The 26,292-nt window shown below is 34.5% G+C and overlaps 1 protein-coding gene across 1 annotated transcript in view; it reads left to right on the top strand.

The window, feature by feature from the left end:
- The window catches only part of LOC148943490 (uncharacterized), a 37,437-nt gene that overhangs the window by 4,034 nt on the left and 7,111 nt on the right, over positions 1 to 26,292 (top strand). Inside the window, exons 2-3 of the mRNA XM_089101400.1 lie at positions 11,867 to 12,023; positions 22,698 to 22,867. Coding sequence (XP_088957526.1) covers positions 11,867 to 12,023; positions 22,698 to 22,867 — 327 coding nt within the window. The remainder of the gene's footprint in view (positions 1 to 11,866; positions 12,024 to 22,697; positions 22,868 to 26,292) is intronic.

Raw genomic sequence — 26,292 nt, 5'->3', positions numbered from 1 at the left:
TCCAATCATTTTGGTCACTTAAAAAGAGCACTAGAACTTTTAATTTCCATTAGAATGAGTCTTTTCCTGATATTCTAGGACTATTGGTTCGATGTGTAACCCCTGGGGAATACAAACAAATAAACACGCATCCATGATCTTTCTTCTGGCAAAAAATACAAAATTCCACATTTTTGCAGATGGAAGCTTGAAACTCCTACATCAGGGTTCTCGGATACGTTGAATCTGATAGTGTAATTTTCATTTTCATTCCTTGACTTTTAAAGGGTGTTTCCCCCCTTTTTCAAAAATCAAGAAAATTTTCTCAGGCTTGTAACTGTTGATGGGTTACACTAAACTTAATCAATCTTATATATTTAAAATCAGCATAACAAGCCAAATCTTTCGGAATATCTTTTAATATCAAAATTCTGTGTTTTATAGTTTCGGTTACTATTGAGCCGTGTCGCTCCTTACTTACAGTTCGTTACCACGAACTGTTTGATAGAACTTGATATGTCGAGAAGGAAGTGGTCCGTTTAAGAAGTTGAATTGTTCATGGGGCGATTTTCAAGGGGACGACCATCGGGATGACATGTCGAGAAGGAAGTGGTCCGTTTAAGAGGTAGAATTGTTCATGGGGCGATTTTGATATTAGTATGGGCAAAGCTACTATATAGTAAACTGTTAGTAGGCTATTAAATAGTAGGGGTAGATATGAAGGTAGGCAATCATTGGTTAATTTTGCTTATAGGACAGAAATCAGGTACAAGAGTAAATGAAAAATGCTACTGCCAAAGATAATAACCACTACCATTATAATTTTGTACGAGCCCCCCTCCCCTAAACAGGCAGATATTGGCCAAGGCCATATACAAAAGTCTTCTGGTTTTGTTGGTTTGTACTGTTTTTTGTTCTATCTTCTTATCAAAGGTTGGTTCAAAATTCATATTAAAGCTAATTTGAATACCCCCGCCCCCAAAAAAATGAGTAGAGTTTTAAATCTATAGCCAAGTGCTGTATCTGGCTAAATTGGGGTGAGGGGTCGGGAACTCAATTACAATAGCTGTGATTATAATATTTGGGAAAAACAATAAATGGCGAAAACAAAAGCATATTTCTTAATCTGGTTTCTTTCCAACACTATAAATTAACTTAGACTGGTATATCCGCTCTCCCTATTTAAACACTCTGATAAAGATATACTCATTTCAGTTCATTAAAAAAAATCTTTCTAGTGGATTTTAAACCATTACTTCCAGTTTTAACTGAATTCTAGCTTCCCTACCCGGAAAGGAATTTACTACGGGGAAAGGGGTAAGTGCCCCCTCTCAGAGCCCAGTTTTACCCTCCCCTCCTTTTCTTAAGAAAAACAGTTTCTTCAGAAATCTTGTCAAAACTAAGATAGCCTACACAATTCAAGCGTCAACAGAAACGGGTCAGTTTTATTTAGGCTATCTTTACCTTTATGGTACTATGTCTTCAATTTTTCAGTTTTCACTGTCATTTTCACTTGATTTGGGAGAATTAGCTCCAACTTTGCCCCCCCTACCCTAGGATTCTTAAGAAATTTCGTCATTACTTTCTCCCCCCTAATGTCTGGATGTAGCCCAAGACTATATATAAAAAAAAAGGCTGAATTTGCTCTTTTCCACTATGAAATGTTAACCTGATTAATATAAAATATTAATATGGACATGTGCTTCAGGAATGGTATCTCTATTATTGTGAGTGGATTAATGCAAAATTTCAGGAGATAAATTCCAAGTGGTCACTTGAGGTACATACAACAAAGATATGTTAAGCTTTTCAAAACCTAAGCTCTCCTCTTAAAATAGGCAGTATGTCTTGACCAGTGAATTATGTGTGAATTGAGTCCTATGGTCAAGGCCGTATCCAGGGGGGGGTGTTACCCGGTTTGACCCCCCTCCCCCGAAATTTTTGACCGAGTCGAAAATTAGTAAAACCAGTCGAAAACCGAGTCGAAAATTAGTAAAATCCCCCTCGAACAAAAATCCTGGATCCACTCTTGCCTATGCTTAAGGCTATTTCTGATTTAGAATATGAACTCTAGATATAGTGTAATAGTTCATAAATTTTAGCAAGTAATTATGCAATAGGGATTGATGATAAGTTAGATAATCACTTGTCTTTTCAAACTTTTCAAACTGGCTCTGTTTTAAGCACAAAAATTATAGTATGGCAAAAAATCAGCAAATTTTGTGTATCCGAGCAATTTGAGGCTGAAGGCTGGAACGCTATAATAATGACAGTGGTTTAGAAAAAACATTGAATGGGGAATTAAATGGCATATATAAGTTAATCAGTGAGTGCCTATCTTACTATCTACCTATACTATCTACCACCTAAGATTTTTTTTTTTTTTTTTTTGCGATTTGTTTGTGATTGCCCAACCTGATATAAAACGCACCTCTGAGGCAGTTTCGCTTATCAAATCGAGCAGTTCGGTCTAGGTACCCCACCATCTACTTATATATCCCTGTACCTGGCTATTGAGAGCATTCCAACTTATTTTTAGCTCATTCTCCAGCCAGCATTAATAGGCTTTAATAAAAAAAAAGCAACGCTTTCATCCTATTTGAATCAAAGCATGATATCACTGAGAGTTATGAAAAACTGCCACAGTAAGGTGTGAAAATTACGTTTATCTACCCCGAAAGACAACAATAACAATTTCATGAGACTAATTATTCATTTTCAGCAACAAGTAGTTCCGTCATAATTCTGTTAAGGCTAATGGGCGAAAATAGCGAGACAGGGGTGTTCCATTTTTAAAACTACTTCCATTCCCCTAATTGATAATGTAAAGAATATCCTGTAAAGAAATAATATGAATAACAGATAAAGTATCAATATCCTCATATGCAATTGTGTATGAAACGATTGTTGAAAGAAATAATGAATCTGGAGAAGGTTGTCTTTTCAAATTTGGATTTTCACCTCCAATTGATATTCTTGTTGTTTTACAGCTAAGAATACTAATTGTACTATTGACACACTCACTAGTTTCAACGTCGTAAATGTCGAATTTAAATGATGCACAATAGGCTACATATTTTTTAAAAAAATTTTGTGTCTATTGTTCATTTTTCTACCGCAATGTTGCATTAATTTGTGAACTTCTGATAATAAAGCGTACCTATTCCAATACTGCTGCTTTAGATGCTGTTGTGAAGGTCCCCTGCAAAAGTTCTTCTTTTCTAATCTGTAATAAGTTATAATAAGTATAATACTTCACATGCTGTTGCGAAGGTCCCCTGCAAAAGCTCTTTTTTTAATCTATAATAAGTTATAGTTATGAGATTATCTAAAAAGGATCCCAATTTTCAAGCCGATTTTCAGGGAAAGTAGAGAACAATATCAAAAAATAAAAACGATGAAAAATACAAAGAATTAACACAAGAAGCTCAAAACGAATAGACATTACGCCAAATGACTAAGTTAGTCTTAATATCAATACGAATCATCAGATACAAGTGTGGCGGTGCCGTCACCTCATTCCCCTCTATGGTGAGGGCATTGTATGCAATTCGCTGACAACTGTTTAGATTGTTGAAGTTCAGAGTTTTAATTAGATCGTTGGCTTTCCAATGCACGAAAGATGTATTGAAAAATATAGGAAAACACATATAGGAAATATTGATATAGGATCCACATATAGCATCCACATATAGGAATGATATGCTGAGGAAATCAGCATATGCTGAGATGCAAATATGCTGAGATGAGGATATGCTGATCCACATATAGGATTCACATATAGGATGTATTGAAAAAATATAGGAAAAATATGGAAATTGGCATTATATTAGACAAGTAAAACTAAACTATGGTTGTCACAAGCATGCTGCTATCGACAGGTTTTTTCTTGTGGAAGTTTGAGTAGGTTTTCACTTCAATTCTTACTTCTAAACAACACAGATTTTAATATACTAATAGCTTCATGATCAGCCTTAAAGTTAACAAATTTGGCTCGTAAAGATGCAACATTGTTTACTAATGGTGTAACCGGCGACTTAAAAAGAAAACAATCGTCAGTTATAAAAAAAAAATGAAAAAAGAATGGAACAGTCGTAAACTAAGTACTTTAAAAGAAATAATAACAGTAAAGTTTGTAAAAAAAAGGCACACGCAAAAAAAATTGTTTCCTCTGAATATAATAAATTATAATATAAATTATAAATTTACAACTTCAGTAACATTTATAATTCAGTTTGAAATATATTTGGCGATCCTCAATTCTGATTACGAATACCAGAATTAAACTAAAGGGAACGAATCCAAATGTAACTAAAAAGTGAAGATTTTTCAAAGAGTCGAAGAGTCAAAGCATATTCAGAACCAATATAAATGTAGATTTTGTTGTTGCACATATTTTCAGCAAAACCTCATTTTTATACGTTTCGTTTCTTTTGATACGTGTTGTTCTGGATTTACAGTTTGTTACTATGAACTGTTTGATCCAAGCTCTCTTAAATGACAAGGAGGCTATTACTCCCTCTTTCAACCCTGTTTTTACATTAAAATCCAACTTTGGTATAACAGTGCTTGGAGAACGACAATCATCCCTGAAAAAGTGTGTTTTTTGAGAGAGAGAAAAAGGTTTTATTAAAAAAAAATGTAGCACATTAACAACAAAACCCGAAGTTTATTAAACTTGTATGGGCAGACATCACCCTTTACAAAACCCTACCCTACATACACAATTACCAAATGTTTATAAAGATGGGGAAGGGGGTCTAAAATATACAAAATAAATCATAGCGTCACCATTTCCAATTTTTAAGGTATACTCTCTGAGAAATTTTTTGTTATAGGTTATAGGTTTTGTTATGCGTTAATTAAAGCTATATTAAAAATTATTGAGCAAGATGTGAATAATTATCTTAGGGGGATTTAATAATGCTTAGGAGAAATTTAGGGAAGAAGGAATCCAAAAAATGGACGCATCAACAAAAATTTGAACCACATTAGATTAGAAAAACTAAATTAATCGTCACGAATATGTCGTCGCTACATCGAGCACAAGTTTTTTTCTGGAAAATTTCTCTGGCACTTTGAATTTTCTCCGAAATAAATAAAAGCTGAAGAAAAGTTTTATAATATATATTTCAGTTTTACTTCAATATTGTCAACAACTTTAGAAATTCGTGGATACAAATTGAGGTGGAAACTGGAGGTGACTGTGAAAATGCAGACAAAATACTGTGTTTTGTTTGAGGATGCTCATATTTAGGCTTTATATTTATAATTAATAACTTCCGAATCTCATAACTTTTAACTATAGCGGAAAACGAACACCTAGGGAAAATGCAAACCGTATACACCGTCTTTTGTGTTACTCCTGTTTGATCCCTTAAGATTATTTTTTGGATAACTAAAAAAAACATTCTCTTTTCAAGTAAAGTAAAGATAAAAATTGAAAATTAAGACGAAGCCGCATTTTTTTTCTTATATAAGAGGAAGGCTTGTCGCCCTAACAGAAAGCATTTACAACTCGCAACGAAACTTTTAAGACATTTGGAGTAAGAATTTTATTTTTAAGGAATTTAAAATTTATTTTATTGAAATTTTTTGAAAATGTAATTGTTTATTTTATTTATTTGTTTTATAAATAAATATTTATTTTATTAAAAAATTAATATATAAAAAATTATTTTAAGAATTTTATTTTTATTTTAATTATATTTTTAATATACGTATGAACCCTTTCGTTTTCCAGTCATTGTAAAAAAAAACCAAAGGAGGTAAAACATGACTTATGGTCATTCAAGTATTACTTAGGGAAGGATCTTAAACCCTTAAATCTTATTGTTTAAGATCAGGGCATTGCTCTTCCTATACCATCTTCAAAATATGTCTTTATTGATTCTATTGTATAACATGCTCCTGGTGACGGGGGCACTCATCCCTATGGTAACCAAAACTCTAAAACAGAATTTCGATAGCGACTGATAGCCTACATCAAAAGAATAGGATTTTAGTGCTTGTTCCAAATATACAAAATTTGCTAAGTTTAATGTTACCCACCAAAAGCTACAAGCATGAAAAAATTTAACCGATTTTCGAATAAGGGGTGAATCCACCCCAAAAATTCAGTGAACCTTAATCCAAATTGCACGATTAGATTCAGTATGTCAGGAGACTCTGCTGAAGAGGTTTCAAGTTCACAAATGCAAAAATGTGGAATTTGGTATTTTTTGTCAGAAGGGGAACCACAGATGCATATTCGTTTATTTCATAGTTTTTTCGTTTTGTTTTTCCCAGGGGCAATCGTATCAAACCAGTGGTCCTAGAAGATCATGAGAGCGGTCATTCAAACAGAAATTGAAAGTTCTGGTGCTCTTTTTAATTGACGGGAAATTTGAAGGCAACTAGCCTCTCCCAAAAGTCAACCCTTGCCCCCCTCCTTCCCCAAAGTCATCCAATCGAAATTCTTATGTAGCCTTTTTGTTCACAATTGTAGAAAGGTCGAATAGCCATTACTCTGGGGATGACATGCTCCCACAGCTCCTGGGTGAAGGGCTGTAAGTTACGAAATTTGCCCATTGTTTACATATAATATTTGTTATTGAGAAGCATACAGACGTTTTTTGGGGAGGGTGAATTTTCTGCTGTAGGGGATTTTCCACGGAGAGAATTCTCCTTGGAGAGGAAAGTTTCCGGGGATGAAGTTTCAAGGGGAAATTTGACACGGGGAAATTTGCCAATACGAATTTTTTTTTGTATTACTTTCTCTTTGGTGACTCAATTTTACATGTGAAGACGCTCCAAGAAAATTGTCTGGGGAAAATTTTAAGCAGGGTTGGATTGTCTACGGAATTGTTCCGTCGGATAGGAGTATTTTCCACTGGAAAATTTCCCATGGGTGATTTTTCTGCGGGAAAAATACTCCATTAGGAAATTTTCCAGGGGATAAATTTTCCATAGGGGTAAGGGCATTTCCAGGAAAAACTTTCCACGGAGGGGAGAGAAGGACTTCCTCCATGATTTGAATAACAATCAGATATAAATGAAAATAAGCCTTTTTTTTTAAATGAAAGTAGGCTGAGGAGAATATTCCAAGCTGAATTATGCGGAAGAATTTTCAGCGAAGATGGACCTGTTCGGAGAGAGTGGGATTTTACGGCGAAAGAAATTTTCTATGGAAAAATTTCCGTGGAGGGATGTTACATGAAGGGGAGAGGCGGATATCCCGGCATTGTTTGAAAAATGATCAGAATTTAAATAAAAAAACAAGTTTTCCGACTGAAAATAAGGAGCAATAATGAAACTTAAAAGGAATAGAAATTATTTTATGTATCATGGGGAATGTGCCCTCCCCAAGACCTTCATCTTTACGCTACAGTTTGAATTTTTGTCCTAATTCACAAAGAAAAACTCCTGAACTCCTGTACCGTTTAATTAGAATAGGAAGCTTGTTTAAAGTACAAACAAAAGAGTTTCGCGTGAAGAAGCATGAAGGGAGTTTCGAGGAGGCGGTATCACCCCTCATTACGGACTAATTTCTGCTAGTCTTAAATTTTAATTTGTTCCTTAGTTTCAGTTGAAAAAACTTTCTTATTTATTTAAACGTATCTAAGCTGAATCTATTGTCGTAAATTGAGGTCCATATTTCATACATATTGAATATATAGTTGTGAATATTATGGAAATGCTCTACGAAACTACGAAGCTATCAGAAAGGTCAAATTAAAAAACGAACGTCAAAATATATTTGGTTGAGAAACAACTATTATTTTGTTCAAAACGTATGTTAGACAGCAATAACTGAGTCTCTCAAATATTTAAGCTGATCAATGAATTAAGACTTGTATTGTACTTGTGAACAGACTTTACTGCCTGAAACACATGTATCTGTTGATAGTCTTTACAAAGGGTTGGCAAGAAATTTTTCAGAAGGTTGGTAGGCCTACGGGGGAAGTGATTAAAACAAAAGTTTACTTTCTTATGAAATATTAGGTTTATTACTACAAAATTTGTTGCATTGTAGATCCTTGACAATTTCCCCTCCCCTTCAACCCCCATCTTTTTGGCTATACTGTCTTAATGTAGTTTCCCACTTTAAATATATTCATTTCATATCTAATATATTTTCGACAGCTTGAATTACTTTTTGAAACATCAATTTGCAAAATACAAAGCAATCTACTGAGTTCCATAAAACATAATATGGTCAGATTTAAACGAACCAAAGTTAATTCAAACAAGAGTTGTCCCCTGCAATGCCCTTCAAGTGGCACTTGTGAAACTTGAGTTAGGTTAGACCCAATCCTGTAAAGCAAAGCAAGTTATCGTTCTAAGAAAATATTCTTTCTTGATTGATTTTGAACGTATTAAAAAAAAAAAAAAATTTTTTTTAAATGAAAGTAAGGAGCGACATTAATTCTTAAACCGAACAGAAATTATTCCGTAGATGAAAAGGGCTGTCCCCTCCGCAATACCTCGCTCTTTTCGCTAAAGTTTTTTCTTGTTTTAAAAAATAAAGTTGTGTGACAGATTCACACTTTAGCGTAAAGAGCGAGGTATTGAGGAGGGGACAGCCCCTTTCACATACGGAATAATTTCTGTTCATTTTAAGTTTTAATGTCACTCCTTACTTTCAGTTAAAAAAACTTATTTTTTGTATTTAATTTCTGAACGTTTTTGATTTAATGCAGGTTTTGATTTTTGCTCACTGTACATGAATAACTAAAACTAAACTTGCATATCAATTTACTTTTATTTGGTTAAGTAGCTTTCTCGAAACTTGTTTGATTTTATTTAAAAACGTTTTGATTAGTAATAAATACACGTAACTTACGTTAACTTACGAATTAACTTACATTAACAAACTTCTATATTCATAGATTTTTAATACGTATATTAGGGGGTTCGCCCCCTAGTCAATACCTTGCTCTTTAAGCTAAAGTTCAAATTTTTTCCAATTCTTTAAAAATGACCCCTTAATGACAATCAGTTGATCAGATGAAATCAGTTGAAAAATTTGTTGTTTTTTTACTTAATTTCTGATTTTTTTTCTTTAATAATGCTGGGAAATCCGGCACCCCCTTCATAGCAATGTTCCTTCCCCCTTTAAAACTTCCTTCATGGAAAGATCCCCCCATATAAACCCCGACTCCCCCCCCACCTACCAGAAAAAATTTCCCCTGAAAACGTCTGTATACTTCCCAATAACCAATAATATATGTTAACATTGGGTAAAGTCCATAAATTTCAGCCCTTCCCCCGGGGACTTTGTGGAATAAAGTCATCATAAAAGACATTTTTATGATATTTTTGACCATGCTGAACAAAAGGGTTATCTCAAAATTTTGATCGGGTGACTTTGGGAAAAAATGAGCCTTGGAGGGGGCCTAGTTGCCCTCCATTTTTTTTGGACCATTGGGTCAATACGATCACCCCTGAGAAAAAAACAAAAAAAACAAATAAACACGCATCCGTGATCTTTCTTCTGGCAAAAAATACAAAAGTCCACATTTTTGTAGATAGGTGCTTGAAACCTCCACAGTAGGGTTCTCTGATACGCTGAATATGATGGTGGGATTTCCATTAAGATTCTATAGCTTTTAGGTGGTCTTTCCCCCTTTTTTCTAAAATCAGCCAAATTTTCTCAGGCGCCTAACTTTTGATGGGTAAGACTAATCGTGATGAAACTTATATATTTGAAATAAGAATTAAAATCTGATTCTTTTGATGCATCTATTGGTATCAAAATTCTGTTTTTTAGAGTTTCGGCTACCATTGAGCCGGGTCGCTCCTTACTTTACAGTTCGTTATTCTATATATGAAAGGGGCTATCCCCTCCTCAATACCTCGCTCTTTTAGCTAAAGTTTTTTGTTGTTTTAAAAAATAAAGTTGTGTGACAGATTCAAACTTTAGCGTAAAGAGCGCGGTGTTGATGAGGGGACAGCCCCTTTCATATACGGAATAATTTCTGTTCGTTTTAAGTTTTAATATCGTTACTTACTTTCAGTTAAAAATCTTGTTTTTTTTTATTTAATTTCTGAACGTTTTTAAATTAATGCAGGTATCGATTTTGGCCAAAATTTGGATATTAATTTTACTTTTATTTGGCTAAGTGGCTTTTTCGAAACTTGTTATTTACGAACGTTTTTTATTAGTAATAAATATACGTAACTTACGAATTAACTTACGTAACAAACTTCTATATTAATAGATTTGTAAGACGTATATTAGGGGGTTCGCCCCCTAGTCAATACCTTGCTCTTTAAGCTAAAGTTCAATTTTTGTTTCCAATTCTTTAAAAATGACCCCTTAATCACAATCAGTTGATCAGTTGAAATCAGTTGAAAAATTTGTTGTTTTTTTTCACTTAATTTCTGATTCTTTTTCTTTAATAATGCTGGGAAATCCGGTGCCCCCTTCACAGTAATGTCCCTTCCCCCATGAAAACTTCCTTCATGGAAAGATCCTCCCATATAACCTCTAACCCACCCCCCCCCACCTACCAGAAAAGATCACCCTGAAAAAATCTATATACTTCCCAATAACCAATACTATGTGTTAACATTGGATAAGGTTCATAACTTTCAGCCTTCCCCCCGGGGACTTTGGGGGATTAAGTCATCCTAAAAGACATTGTTATCATATTTTCGACCATGCTGAACAAAAGGGCTATCTCAAAATTTTGATCGAGTGACTTTGGGAAAAAATGAGCGTTGGAGGGGGCCTAATTGCCCTCCATTTTTTTGTTCATTTAAAAAGGGCACTAGAACTTTTAATTTCCGTTAAAATGAGCCTTCCCACGATATTCTAGGACCATTGGGTCATTACGATCACCCCTGGGGAAAAAGAAAAGAAAAAATAAAAATAAAAACGCATCAGTGATCTTTCTTCTGGCAAAAAATGCAAAATTCCACACTTTTGTAGATAGGTGTTTAAAACCTCTATAGTTGGGTTCTCTGATACGATGAATATGATGGTGTGGTTTTTATAAAGGTACTATATATTTAAAGGGGTCTTTCCCCCTTTTATCTAAAATCAGCCAAATTTTCTCAGGCGCGTAACTTTTGATGGGTAAGAACTACCCATCAAAAGTTACCCATCGTAACTTTTGATGAAATCAGCATTAAAATCTGATTCTTTTGATGTATCTATTGGTATCAAAATTGTGTTTTTTAGAGTTTCGGTTACTATTGAGCCGGGTCGCTCCTTACTTGCAGTTCGTTACCACGAACTGTTTGATCTTGTAGCCCTTTTTTGTTTTCTTCATCGTTTAATTCTTTCTAGAGATCGAAGCCCGCAGCGAACGAAGGAATGTCTTAGAGAGGGAGAGGGCAAAGGTTTAAGAGAAAAATGCTTGTTTTTTTAGTTTGGCCATACTTATTCAAAATTATTTGAACGTGAACTGGCTCCTCCTACGTTGGAAATCGTCTAAAACATCAACAGGAGACCTCGAAATCAGACGTTCTTAGGCCAAAGTCAATAACTCGCTGAGGAACGACTGAAACGCTCTTTGCTTCCTTTTCAAAAGAAGGCAAGAACATTGCCGTATATTTCAACGGGCTGCCGCCTTTAAACGTTCTTTCAAGTTTACCAATGTCTTTTTTAAGGTAAATTCATGGTGCCATCAATTACCTAATTTGACTTGCGTTAGCCCCACCCTCTCCGACTTTGTGACCTGTTTAATTTAAGTAATGTTTTTGTATATTGGAAACCATTACTTCTTACACTGCAGAGCCTATGCATATTTATTGTCTTTTTTGGAAAAGGGCGTGTTGATAAGAGACGTAAAACCAAGCCAGTTTTTACTTGTAACATTTTTAGTCATATCCGAACCCATAGTTTATTTTGACGTTTTTAAGCAAAAAAAGTCTAAGATTATTATATTTTTCTCGACAGGCAAATCCGAATTTTCTCGACTCTTCCTTTTTAATTCATCAGCAGCTCCAAGCAGCAGCCGTTGCAATGAGAGGTCAAACAGAACTACAAGCTGCCCATCTAGAATGGCTCACCCGGTCAGGGATTATGTATAACAGATTTTCTGGAGATTTTACAAGTAAGTAGCTCCTTAGTTCCAATATATTTAAGATTTTTTTCTTTTAGTGCTTCCACAGAGAATGGCAGATAGTTTTACTAAAGAGGGGCAATCTGTGTCTTAGATTTACTTCAGAATCACAATTTCTAGTTTAGAGGAAGATTTAGTTTTCTTTACAAAATGTTTTATAAGGAAGCCACCAAGAAAATTTGAATTATGATGGTAAGAGAAGCAAGATCACCTAAAATACATCTAGAAGATGATGAATCATATGAAGAAAATTGTGATTGCAACTGAATAGAAAGTGTATATTTTGTGAATACATAGTACGCGGTAAGGAATTTCAGGCGCTTTACATTCGCGTCTTTTACATGCATTGTCAAAAATACAGAATGAATTTTTTTCCAAGTAAATTTATTTTCTTTTTTTTTCATTCTTTAAAGATTCAATCTAGTTTCATTCAGTACTCATCAGTGAGATTGCAAATTTTCGATCACCCTCAACTAATCAGGACATTGACATGACCAACGCACTCGGGACTTACAGACCTGTACCTCCCTACTCCTCCTATTTTAAAATTATCCGTAATCATTCCTCTAATTTCTCATGATTTATTTACAATTCACAATTTTGTACCTCTTTGGCATTTGTGTCCCCCCTTCACCCTGGCCTTTGAGTATAGCATAGCAGGTTTTGCTACACTCCTGATTTGTGACTGGATATTGCTGATGCATTGCCATTGCAGTGAGGTCGTAAATCTTCAAATGATTTGTCTTTCTCGATTTGTTGTAATATTATGTTTACTATACTGGCTGCATCTTTTTTACGAAACAGAATGATCCTTAAAAAGACTCCTTCATAATTGCAGTTCTTCACCAGAATGAATGTCTACATATTGAATAGCTTGACATTTGTCTGTAATAGACTGCACAATGAGTTGATTCATACATTACTCCGTAATGTTCCGGATACCTTGTAATGTTTTCGCATGCTTTGTAAAAGTTTCTTCCTAACCGAGGGCTGCTGAAATTTGTCTAAGTTTATTTTATGTTCTTGTTGAAAGATACGTGATTGATCCTGAAGTTTGTCGGAAATACAAAAAGATTGTTTCTAAATCGAACTCAGCAATAAGCTTCACAAGTTCTATCAAATTACAAGCCTTTCTAACACCTTCCAGCTTTTCATTTATAATGCAACTTTGTCTCTGCCTTCTAAGTGCTAAATTCTGTTTGGCTAGCTACTTTATACAGCAAGGCACCCTATTAAGAATTTCTTGCCATTTCTCCTTATCTTTAGAAATTTAGTTTTGAAGCTTGTCATCTTTTAAACCATTTTTTTGCCATTCTTAGTTCAATTTCTTTCCACGCTGTGACCGGTACCTTTCAGAATTCTCATAAGCAGAAATTTTTTTCTGCCTTTTCCCACCTGTTAAAGCCGTTTTAGGATTCCAGGCAAAAATACCGTCTTGGGTTTCCAGGGAAGAACATATACTAATTTCATTCTTTGATCTGCAAAGCAGACATAAAAAGCAATACGTTGCACCCTTGTGAATACCCCAACCATGAAAAACTCACATTACCTCCCATTCCGTTTCCCAATTGTTTTGTAAACCATTTTGAAGCTATTGATTTGTTATTTTTTCGGTTGTTAAAAAGTTCAACATTACTCTGAAAATAATATGAGCCTCCATCTAATATTCATTTACAGAGTGCATCTGGAAAAATTACTTTTCTACTTTTTTCGATATTATTGGATATTACCATATCACAATTACTTTTCTCGATGCTTGGTCAAAATGCAAATCCCAAATCCTGACGATAACTTACATCAGGTGCCCAAAAAAATTGATATAAATCATGACCTCTTATTAAACATTACAGGCTGCCTTAGATCGGATCCACTGTGACACGCAATTTTTAGTGGTTCAAATGTTCAGGTTTTGATAAAACATGGGATGTGGCGTTAAAGCCTTTACTCCTTTTGGGAGTTAAAGCCTTTACTCCTTTTGATGTCCAGGATTCAGAAGATTGTCCTCTTTTCACAAATGCTGTGAAGATTTTACTTGACTTCTCACTTTCTTAATCGCAACCCTTTTGCTAATCCCTTCTTTCTGCACCACTTGACTTTGCTTACCGTTCTTCTTACTTTTTCATCGTTGTATAAGCATTAGTTTCCTTTTAGGGTCCTTCGGCAAACGTAATATAGGCCATTAACAAAATTACACTCACTAAGAGTGACGACAGAACATGCACAGTAGTGTTCTGCCGACTTCCGAAGATCAAGGGATTGACGAAAAACTTTGTTTGACCCCCCTCAGAGGCTGCACCCAGGAAAAGTCGTTCCTCCTGTCGTACCTAACTACAGAGGGGATGATTGAACTCTTCAAAACAGTGAAAAAAAACTCATTTAAAAATCATTTAAAAATGATATTAAATTATGACTTTTTTTTAGTAACTCACATAATATTGCTAGGGAAGGCCCCAAGGCCTTCTCTATGTCTCAGGGTGATATCCAACGAAAGTAATCATCATTTTATTGTTTTAATCTCTCATTGAATTTACATATTGTTCTATAGCATCCTGTTATAGATAATAATTATAATTATAAGCGTAGTGGCTTGCTTTGAATGCTGTGAAGTCGCAAGTTTTGCTATTTCATAGTCCTCTTGCACCTGATGTCATAAATCATTTATGTACATCTATAAAACCTATCAGACAACTGACTCACCTAGGCCTTCTCCATTGGCCCTCTTTAGCTGCAAAATGCAACTTGATTATTGCCCCAACAGGCAAGACATTACACGGGGCATACGCGTCGCTTGTTCCATCACAGGTAAACATTAAAAAAATGCTCTTGGCTTTAAAGAAGGCAAAGAAGCTGAAAAAAAAATTAAAGAAGGAGTAGGCCTTTAACAGGCCAGCTGATGTTGAAAAAAAACATAATTTAAGGATTCCCTTTATTCATGAAAGCGAATGAAACTACCAATAAATTATACTCCTTCGCATAATTCCTTTCATTCTCTTATTAAGGATTTCTGTGAAGTACATTTTCCTTGTCCGATTTTCAATATTTTATCAAACAATTAATCACTTCTTAATTGATTAAAGAAAACTACTTACTCCAAATAGGTAATCATTTAAAGAGCTATTTATCTCAACAGGGATAGTGGAACGATTTGCGGAGGGGTATTCTGCTGATCGCTCCCTGATTTTCCGATTATTACATTTCCATAACAAAGCAGCCGTCTAAAAGATCAGGTTAGAAGTAATTGGCTTGTAGCATTCAGCTAAAGGACCATCTGCTACTTTACTTCATTGTGACAAGTGTTGTAAGCATAAGGACATATGGATGATTATATGGCTCATTAGTCAATTATACACCGGTTCATAAAGGATTGTATGTACTAATTGTCTTGGTTTTACTAAATTTGATCCAAGTCTCAGCTTCTATGGTTTAGGAAATGGTGGCAAATTGAGATTTTTTTTTTTTTCAGCTGATGTAAATTATGATCAAGACTTAGAATACTGCAGTTTTACCAAGTATCGAGAAAAGTAATTTTTCCAGTTGCACTCTGTATATGCATATTAGACGGAAGCTCATATTATTTTCAGAACAATGTTGGACCTTTTAAAAACCGAAAAAATAACAAATCAATAGCTTCAAAATGGTTTACAAAACAATTGTTAAACGAAATGGGATGTAATGTGAGTTGTTCATGGCTGGGGTATTCACAAGGGTACATCGAATTGCTTTTTATGTCTGCTTTTACGATCAAAGAATAAGATTGGTTAATAAGATTTAATAAGATACATAAGATTTGTATATATTCTTCCCTAGAAACCCAAGACGATATTCTTCACTGGAACCCTAAAACGGCTTTAAAAGTTAGGAAAAAAAGCAGAAAATTTTTTCTGCTTATGAGAATTCTGAAAGGCATCGGTCGCAACGAGGAAATAAATGGAAGGAAGAATGACAAAAAAACGTGGTTTAATATATGACGAGCTTCAAAACCAAATTTCTAAAGATAAGGAGAAATGGTGACAAATGCTTAACAGGGTGCCATGCTGTATTGTATCTTACGGCAATAGATCCAGCTTAGATACAAAAATAGAATTGATAAACTAAGAAACCTTTAAACATCCATCTTCATGGAAAATCAAAGACCAATTTCGAATATACCATTAAGCTCAGTGAACTTTCTTATTAGCTGGGAGTGTTCCATTAAACAATTGAGACCAATTTTCTGATACGCTGAATCTGAAAGTGTAATTTTCACCAAGGTTCTTTCACTTTTTGGACATACTTTCCCATTTTTCTAAAGCCAGGCAAATTTTTCACGCTCGTAGCATTTGATGGATAACATAAAACTTGGTGAACTTTTTTTATGTTTGGAATCAGTACTAAAATTGAATTCTTTTGGTCAGGAAATATTTTCCCTGATTGAAATCCTGGAAAAAAATCCAGGATTTTTTTTGGAGGGGGAAGGGGTTACAAAAAAAATTCAAAAAACGCATAAAAATTTGTTTATATTCATTTTTGTTACGTTTTTACGAGTTGGACAAAAATTTTGGAGGGTGGGGGGAGGTTCAAAAACCCCAACTCCCCCACTGGATACGGCCTTGATTTTGATATATCAATTGTTATCGAAATTCCGTTTTTTTTAGAGTTTCAGTTACTATCTGGCTGAGTGGCGCCGTCACCAGAAGCATGTTTTACACTAGAGTCAACAAGCTAAGAAACTTTTAACACCAAGTTCATTAAAAATCAAAAACAAATTTTGAATATATGGACAAAATATGTTGGTAAGAAAAGTAATGCCCTGGTATTAAAGGTTAACATTTAAGGTTTAAGATCCTTCTCAAAATAATAAATGCATGACCATAAGTCATGTTTTATCTCTTTTTTTTTATTAATGAATGGATAACAAATTTTCTGACAAAAAAAAAAAAACTGTATGACCAATTATTTCTTATCACAATGACTCAAGAATTAAAGAGTTCAGAAGTATATTCACATTTACTGGAAAAAAAATAATATGCCACAATGACTCGAAAATGAAAGGGCCTATATATTCGCATTTGCTTCAAGAACATAGCTTTTATACCAAATGTCTTAAAAGAGGATTAATAAAACACTTGTGCTGATCAGCTGGCTAGATTTGTTGCGTGCTCTAAATGCTTTCTGTTTGCATAGAAAATATGGGCTGAGGGGTACGGCCCCTCTTATATACGAAAAATGTGTATTCGTCTTAAGGTAAATATATACCAAATCATATTATTAAGTAACAACTAAAGTGAATATACCATTCGATGCCTTTTTTATGCTGATTACGAATATAATAATCATTTCTATCGGAAATGAATTTTAGGCCCCCCTATATATGCCAATTCAGGGTATATATTTCTACATTAGGGGGAGGGGGTGGGTGGGTGGGGGCAAATTTTATTTCTGATGTAAATGGGAGGTAAGTTTAAACTTTACCCCCCTCCCTAATGTAGAAATATATACCCTGAATTGGCATATATAGGGGGGGGGGGCTAAAATTCATTTCCGATAGAAATGATTATTATATTCCTAATCAGCATAAAAAAAGGCATCGAATGGTATATTCACTTTAGTTGTTACTCAATAATATGATTTGGTAAATATTTACCCGTCTTAATTTTCAATTTTATGTTTATTTTACTTGAAAAGAAAACAATTTTTTCTCTTTAGTTATCCAACAAATCATCTTAATGAATTAAACAGAGATAACAAAAAAGTTGGTTTACATGTATTTTAGCATTGGGTGTTTGATTTCCGCTCAAGTTGATATTTATAGGATTTGGAAGTTACTAATTATATGTGTAGGGCCCAACTAGACAGTGTTAGCGGCCCTAAACAAAGCGTAGTATGTAGTTTATGTTTTTACAATGACCCTCGATTTTCACCTCGAGTTGTATCCAATAGTATTTAAACTTGTTAAAAATATTCAAATAAACTAAAATTTATATCGTACAATTTTCCTTAATTTTTTTTTATCATGGAAAAAGAATTCAGAATGTCAGTAAAATTTTCTGAAAAAAACTTGTCTTTGATGTTTTTTATCTTGGAATTTCCTTTTACTTAAATTCCTCCTAAGCCATTGCTAAATCTCACTAAAATGATTATTTCCACTTTGCTGAATATATTTTTGACATCGCTTTTATTATAACAAGTACAAAAACAAAAATCTTCTCAAACTTCCATAAAAAAAAGGCTATCGATAGCAGTGTTCTTTTGACAACTTTAGTTTTTCTTGTCTAATATAATTTCAATTTTTATCAAGTTTTTCTTATATTTTTAAATACATCTTTTGTGCATAGAAAGTCAACCACCTAATTAAATTAAATTTAATTTTTTTTAATTTAATTATATTCTATACCAACTAATTAAATTTAATTTAATATGAATTTAAAGAATCTATACGTTATCGGATCGCAAACAGCACACTCACTATAAAGGGGATTGAGGTCAGTGGTGGATCCAGGGGGGCGAGGGGGGCGACCCCCTAACGTAGTATAAAGTAGTGTAATTTACTTAATTAACGCAAGTTTGCGTTAATTAAAATTTCTCCTAACGCAAGTTCAATCAACCTGTTTTGCCCCCCCCCCCTAAAAAAAAAATATCCTGGATCCACCCTTGATTGAGGTGACAGCACAGCCGCATTTGTTTCTGATGATTCGTATCCCTTTTATAACTAACTTAATCATTTTGCTTAATTTCTATTCATTTTGAGCCTGATGCATTCTTTTCCAAAAAATCTGGTAAAAAAATTGAATTAGGGGACCATTTTAAATAATCTTACAAGTAGCAGTATTTGTATAGGTACGCTTTATTATGAGAAGTACAACTTTTTTGCAACATTGCTTCAAACAATGAAAATGAATGATAGCAACAAGAATTTCTTTGAAAGCATATGTGTTGTGTATTAATTTAAATACGACATTTTTGTTATTTAAACTAGTGAGAGTGTGCTAACAGTACAATTAGTATTCTTAGCAGTAAAACAACAAGAGAATAAGTTAAAGGTAAAAATCAATTTTGAAAAGACGGCCCTCCCAAGGTTCATTATATCTTTAAATGATCTTTTCTATACACAAATATATGTTGATATTTTATCTGTTATTCTTATTGGTTCTTTACGAGATCTTCTTTACATCATAATTAGGGTGGTGAAAGTGGTTTTAAAAATCGGACATACACGTCTTTCTATTTCAGCCCCTTAGCCCCAACGAAATTGCGGTGGAACTACTTATTTCAGAAACTGAATAACTAGTTTCAAGAAATTGTAGTTCTTTCGTGGTAGTTGAAAATAATTTCCCCCACTTTTATGTACCGTTTTTTTTTTCAGTGGCATCACGTTTTCTGATAGAATGAAAGTGTTGATTTTTTTTCAATTTAGCCTACAAATCTCGGCTAAAGATTCGGCTTAAAGGAACTTGGAGTGGTCTCAATGGACAGGTATAGGGAAGGATGTAGGTCTATAATTTTATTGGGGGTAAGGGGCAAAAAGATCCACATCCGGAGAGTCAAGAGGCATGACCAGTAAAAAAATTTTTATCTCCAAATTGCAAAACTGCTTCTAAGAGGAAAATTATGGTATGGTGCGTAAAATAAATAAAAATCTTAGTAGGTTGCGCATATCAGATGTAGATAACAGGGCTGGAAATCACTTGTCAACTTACTTAAAAACGATTAAAAACGTCTGGCTATATTATCCATGTATTTTCCACTGACTGCATATATCCTCAGTATGAAAAGTGCGACAATGAGGCATTGTAGTCTCCGATATTGGAAAGCTGTATATATAACTTTTATAATTCTAAATTGATTGATTATCTCCAGAATTTTCAGTCGATAGTATGTTGGCCCAATTTGGGTGAAGATTGTGGTTTTGGGGCACACAAAAGAAATAAGCATCACACTGCAGTGACCCATTTTCTGTTGTTACATTAAGAGGGCACTAGAGCTTTTGATTTTCATTCTAACAAACCATATCCTGGTTTGGTAATGTTCATCAATGTCACTTCCTTTTTGGAGTTATTTCCCCTGGGGCGAATCTAAAGGGGGCAACAGGGGCACATAGCTTCCCCAAAGGGTCGAAATCTGCACTATTTACAGGGGTTGAGCGACAAAAAATATAAATAGGACTGTCTATATTTTATGAGTTTAAAACATTTGGAACCACTTTTAAACGAAAATTGCTTAAGTAAGCATATCTAATGATATTGAATTTTTTCCCTTAGAATTCCAATTACGGTTAGCACAATTCGGTTTTCACTAACCGTTCATTACAGCAAACTTTTCTATTTCTAAAAATACAGCATGTACAAAATAAAGCCATATTAATTGCATATTAATCCATATATTAGCTACAGGCGTTCTGATGTTCCTGATGGTAAGAACAATTCGATTGTATGTCCGTTACTGAATTATTTACACGCAACCACTTTGCTAATAATTACAAAACTACTTCATTACTTGTCAGTGCTACTTAATGTTACATAGCCATTTTCCTAGCAGCAAATGTTCCTACCCTAAAATGTGTCTGGAACAAATAAAAGGTAGAATAAATATGGCAAGCCCTGTCCCTTCCAAAAAAAAAGAAAGAAAAAAGTTCGTGCTTATTATAAAGTCTTTTTTGTAAGTATGTGTACCTATACTGGTCCCGTATTTGCTACATTTCAGGAAGGAATGAGCCGTTTGGGAGTTACGTAAGGTTGTATCTCCGACCACCTCCCTTCAAATATAAATTCCGGCTTTTCTCACGAAAGAGCTTCATCTAAACGGATAGTGATTATCATATTGAAGTTACAGACAAAATGCTAATAAACCTCCATGATGAGCATTACTTCTCAATTACGGTTTCATTTACATACCAAACACTTGACAAGTGTACTCAAACCACCTGCAATAACTTCTATTGCTGATGTCTATACACCTGGGCTGGTGTTGGTATCAGTAACACATAAATATTCTTAGTTTGTCTAGCATGACATTTAAGAAGGTAGCGTTTGTACCGGATTGTTCTTGAATGGTTAAAAATTAGCTTTTAAAATTTTCTGAATATTGCTGATTCAGGGCAGTTTAGCAGCCATGGGCTACTATACTGTTATTGTTCGGTGAAGCTTGAATGAAATTTCGTAAAATTTTCGGTGTTTGGAAGTCTTGATTATTTTAAATTTAAAGAATAATGGGTTAGTTGAAAGATAGCATTTTATGAGTTTTAAAAGAGTATTTTAGCTCCATTTGTTTTGTAAAGGGACATGGAGGACTTCTTAGTTCATTACGTTTATTATAAAAAAAAACTTTTTTGTCAATTAGTATACCAAGAAGTGTTGGAACCAGGTTTCACATTTCATTCTGCAAAAACGGTACACCACCGAACCGTGGAACTATACGGCGAGTATTCTGGCCGATGCCTCCTCCGAAATTTTTTAATTCCTACGAGATTTCTCAAAACATCCAACATTCTTCATCAAGGGTGTATCCAGGGCGGTTAGAAGATTTGACCTTTCACCCCTGAAATGTTTATCCACCTCGTAAAAACATAACAGAAATGCATATATGCACATTTTTTATACGTTTTTAAAGCCTTTTTTGTAAAACCCCCTTGAAAAAATAACCTCCCCGAACAAATACCCGGGGTATTGAATGAGGATCTTTTTTGCATTTTTCCCTCACCCCCAACCTGATATAGTCCTCCTAAATTGGGACACCAGCACCCTCTCCTGCTATAAAAGTAACTTAAACCCACCTTTAAAATACACAAAACAAACGCAATATAACTAAAATATTGAAATAAAGAAGAAAACTCTGCTTCAAAGCTAAAAAACAATTTAGACCTGCAAACATTCCTTAAATAGCAAAACCTAGATGTGAAATATTTTAAACAGAAATTAACACGCGTTAAACAGAACGCAATATAACTAAAATATCGAAATAAAGAAGAAAACTCTGCTTCAAAGCTAAAAAACAATTTAGACCTGCAAATATTCCTTAAATAGCAAAACCTAGATGTGAAATATTTTAAACAGAAATTATTTATCCTGCGCAACTAAAATATATTTTCATCAGGAATATGCAGGGAGAGGTGCAACCAGGCCCGCACCTCTCCTCTCGTCAAATCTAATAATTTCTATACCATTGCTGCTATTTCTTTTACTTTGAATGCAATTCACCTATGCTTACGTTTTTTTAAGTTAGGTGGGTGATGCCTGTCTTGAGTCATCAACCAACGAAAAATCAACCAACGATAAGAATATAGCTACTGATATTACGTGTACTCTGCTCCACCATCAACATGAACTTATTTCTGAAGCGTCCTTGAGACTGGGCCCTCATCACCGTCTCATCCGGTTGTTTTAAGCTGTTTAATATTCGTATAGTTATTTATTTTGTTGTTGTGAATTTTATTTCTTTTACTTTTTTACTCCATTATTTTTCATTACATGTGGGTTATAAATATGTACATACATAGCCTCTCTGACTAAAGTTATTTGCCAAATGTCAAAATACTAGATAGTTTCATATCAGGACAAAATCTTGCTTTCAAAACTAAACTATAAGTGAAAAAAATAACAGAAATGTAAAATACTATTAATTGTATTCATCCTCATCCAAGACTAAGCAGTGAGGATACAATATAAGATATTAAAACTACATTAATTACAGATCATAATGCTGCGACAACGGCTGCTTTATTGGGAAAAGCAAGGCGACCTCGTACCGCATTTACAAGTCAGCAACTTTTGGAGCTGGAGAACCAATTCCGACAGAATAAATATCTGTCCCGACCAAAACGATTCGAGGTAGCCACAGCTTTAATGCTTACCGAAACACAGGTAAGAACCATGATTGTTGAACACTGGGTTTCCCCCCTTGCCCAGAGTTTCTTAATCAACAAAACAAATATTTGGGTAGACCTTGTTTCAATTAATTTGTTAAATTAATAACTTAGGCAACAATGCCTTTCTATTGGCATATTGAAACAAAAGTAAAATACAGAAAACGAGTAAAAGTGTTTTGATGTGACAATGATAAGAATTTCAAAATTGCATTTAAGTTAATTACAATACTTTACCATTTTGCCTAGTTTGTCACAAAAATTAAAGAAGGAAAAAAACAACCTGATATCACTAACTGTAGGATCTTTACTAAATTAAGTATAAAAACAATTTTTTCAACTGAAAGTAAGAAACATTATTCAAACTTAACACTAACAGAATTTATAAAGGGCGGCTGCCCCTTTCTCAGCCCTCGCTTTTTACACTAAAGTCTTAAAGTTCTTTGAAAAATACTTCTCATTCAAATTTAACGGCCCTTGTGTTTCAGGAGACGTTTTTAAAGAATGAAAACTAAATATCAACCTTTATTATAAAGAACGAGGGATGAGGAAGGGATAGCCCTCCTCATAAACGGAATTTTTTCTGTTGTTTCCTGAAATAATGATGATGAATATAAAGTGTGATTTTAAAAATAATAAAGATGATTTCCAGAAATAATTTCTGAGTTCTGAGTACCATTGATCTTAAAGAATTTTATATACTTGGAATGAGCATAAAAAGCCATTTTTTTTTGGTGAAATAAATTTTGTTAAAAATACTTTTTCTAGAGTTTCAGTTACTGTGGGGCTAATTCACTCCTTAAATACTGTTCGTCACCATCAAACTGCTTGATACTGGAGGAGACTTAATATTGAAATTTCACAAAGCTATGTGTACAGAATGCCCTGTTCTTGTGGACAATTTCATGTACGCCAAACGCATACAAAATTCAAAAAACAGACTCCAGCTACACAGAAGTACAATATGTTTTTCTTTGAAGTGTAATGATTGTTGGCATTTGTTGGCCCCCGCTTCTTTTTTCCTCTAACACCAAATGTTGAAGTCCTCTTTCAACCTCCTTTCCCCAACACCTGAAAGTTCTAACTTGAGCCTTAAATTCTGTTCTTGAGATGTTGTAGATTACGATTTTGATAACCTGGATACATGGTTCCACCCCCCCCCCCCATGTCTAAATTCAAGCTCCTCTTTACCCTCAAACACCCTTGAATGTCTATGATCCCCTGAGCTGTTGCGCAAATAATGCAGATAAGCTATTATGATGACTACTAACAGGGGCGGGTCAAGAATTTTCTTTAGTGGGGGGCACATAATAGGTTGATCCAAAAAACTTGCAATCAAAGAAACACCAGTAATTTAAAAGGAATCTCAACAATTGTGGGTCGTAGGTAGGTAGTGGAAATACTACTGCTAACAACTCACCGCAGCATTAAGCCGCCTGAGGCAACACCGCTACGCACTCTCCACCTCCATTCCAATCTACGCAAAGCCTCCCTCTTTACTCCCTCCCAGGAAGTTCCTATTTCCTTTAAATATTTCTTTTTAACATCCTCCCACTCCAACCGTGGACGACCTGGTTTCCGTTTAGTCCTAGACAGTTGGCCAAAAAGGACAATCTTCGGCAATCTGTCATCCTTCATCCACAGAACGTTCCCTAGCCATCCCAACCTTTCTCTCAATCTCAACCTTTTCGTACAGCCTACTGTTTGAAATACGGTCAGTCATCCGGGTACCCAGAACAATCCGTAGACAATTTCTCTGGAAAACATATAGCAAATCTTCATCCGCTTTTTGGTAATGGAAATGGTCTTAAATTTAATCTAAAATCTGGTGAGGGTCAAGGTTCCAATAAACTTGTTGAAATTAAAATGTGATACAAATATTGATACAAAAAATAATAAGTTATAAAAACTACCCCGCCATAAAAAAGTGGCTCACCCTCTACAGAAATACATGATATTTAATATTTTCTGCGTAATGTTTAGTCTTTGCACTTCTGACCACTATAGCGAGTGAGTTAAGCATTGTATTGTAAAAAAATGGTCTTGAACCATGTTTTGGAGCCATGCATTCTTTGTGACTATTCGTATTGGCCAAATTAATCCGCATGTCGCTTAACTATGTGGTATCGCTTAGTAATTATGATGGTAACCAAGAGTAAGATATGAGTATTAAGATACAACTCGTATACTTCAATTCAAGTATCTCATTTAGTATTTTCAGCATTAAAGATTCACTGCTTTGTCAAAAAAAAGGATGAAAATTCGCGACATATTGGCTCAATCTTAGATTTAAAAGTTTGAAGGTCAGGTGCGGAATCTAAACTTTGAGGGAGGAACAAATTAAGTGAACGACGTGTCATTGACACTTTGGAAAATCTGTCGGTCATGTCAGAAATAACGTAATCTAGTACTGAATATAAACAGGTCTTTTCCAATAAAGGTGGACGTTGTCTTGGCCGTCTTGTGAGACAGTGGGGTAATTTGATCGATATTTTTTTTGTCGTTCATAGAATGCAAAGACTCACGTCCATTGCTTCCATAGCTTTCTCTGCACTTTCAAATACAATCTGAAAACCTCATCATTCTCCCTCTTTTTATTTATTAGCTTTAGGGTTTTGGACATTTTTTCTGTGGCTGAAAATAAATGTAATGTTTCAGTTTGAAAATCTGCTGAGTACAAGAGTTGTGTCAGTTATATCACTCAAATAGTAAACACTAATAATAAAGTCACAGGTTAAAATTGGGCACAGCAAGCAATTTGCTTTTGTCCATGAATAACTGTCACGCCATGAAACACACAATTCCAAGAGCTTCAACTATTTTAGGCCTATCAGCTCTGAATCGCAATGTACTTTCATGACGTTCAACCCAATAAGTTTCGCTGCAACCTTGTACATGATGACCTCAAACATTTTTAAGGACAAAATTTCGTTTTGCTGATGCACTAAAAAAAACTTGCAACTTCTTTAATACCATCTACAGCATTCTTGACATATTGAAGTTTAGTACTCTTGGAAATCGATAGGTTAAGAGCATGATTTTTGCATCCACAAGGTTGCTTCTTTTAGCATTTTTTTTTATCCCTGATACTGCCACTCGTATTTCAGAAATGTTGACACTGCATCTAGCGCAGCTTATGCCAGCACAATTTTCAATTTTGGTTATTCCAATGTCTTCCATTAGCTTGATGATTAATGCTGGATGATTAATTCAATGTCTTCCAATAGTTTGAGCAAAGACTTGCCTAAAATTTCACCTGTAATGTTTGGTTCATGTTCAGTTATAGCCTTATAGTTCGTTTCGGGAAAGTCCATAAATCCAACAAAGTCTTCTAAAATACTGCTGCAATAAACATAATGCAGAGAAAGACTAAGTTGTGAGGTATGTGACGAATCCGTGGTTTCGTCATAGATCACACTATAA

This window comes from Artemia sp. Qi Xiang Cuo, chromosome 15 (genome assembly GCF_049724085.1).
Source record: "Artemia sp. Qi Xiang Cuo chromosome 15, ASM4972408v1, whole genome shotgun sequence".
NCBI classification, from domain to species: Eukaryota; Metazoa; Arthropoda; class Branchiopoda; order Anostraca; family Artemiidae; genus Artemia; species Artemia sp. Qi Xiang Cuo.
This window is presented reverse-complemented; position numbering and strand designations above follow the sequence as displayed.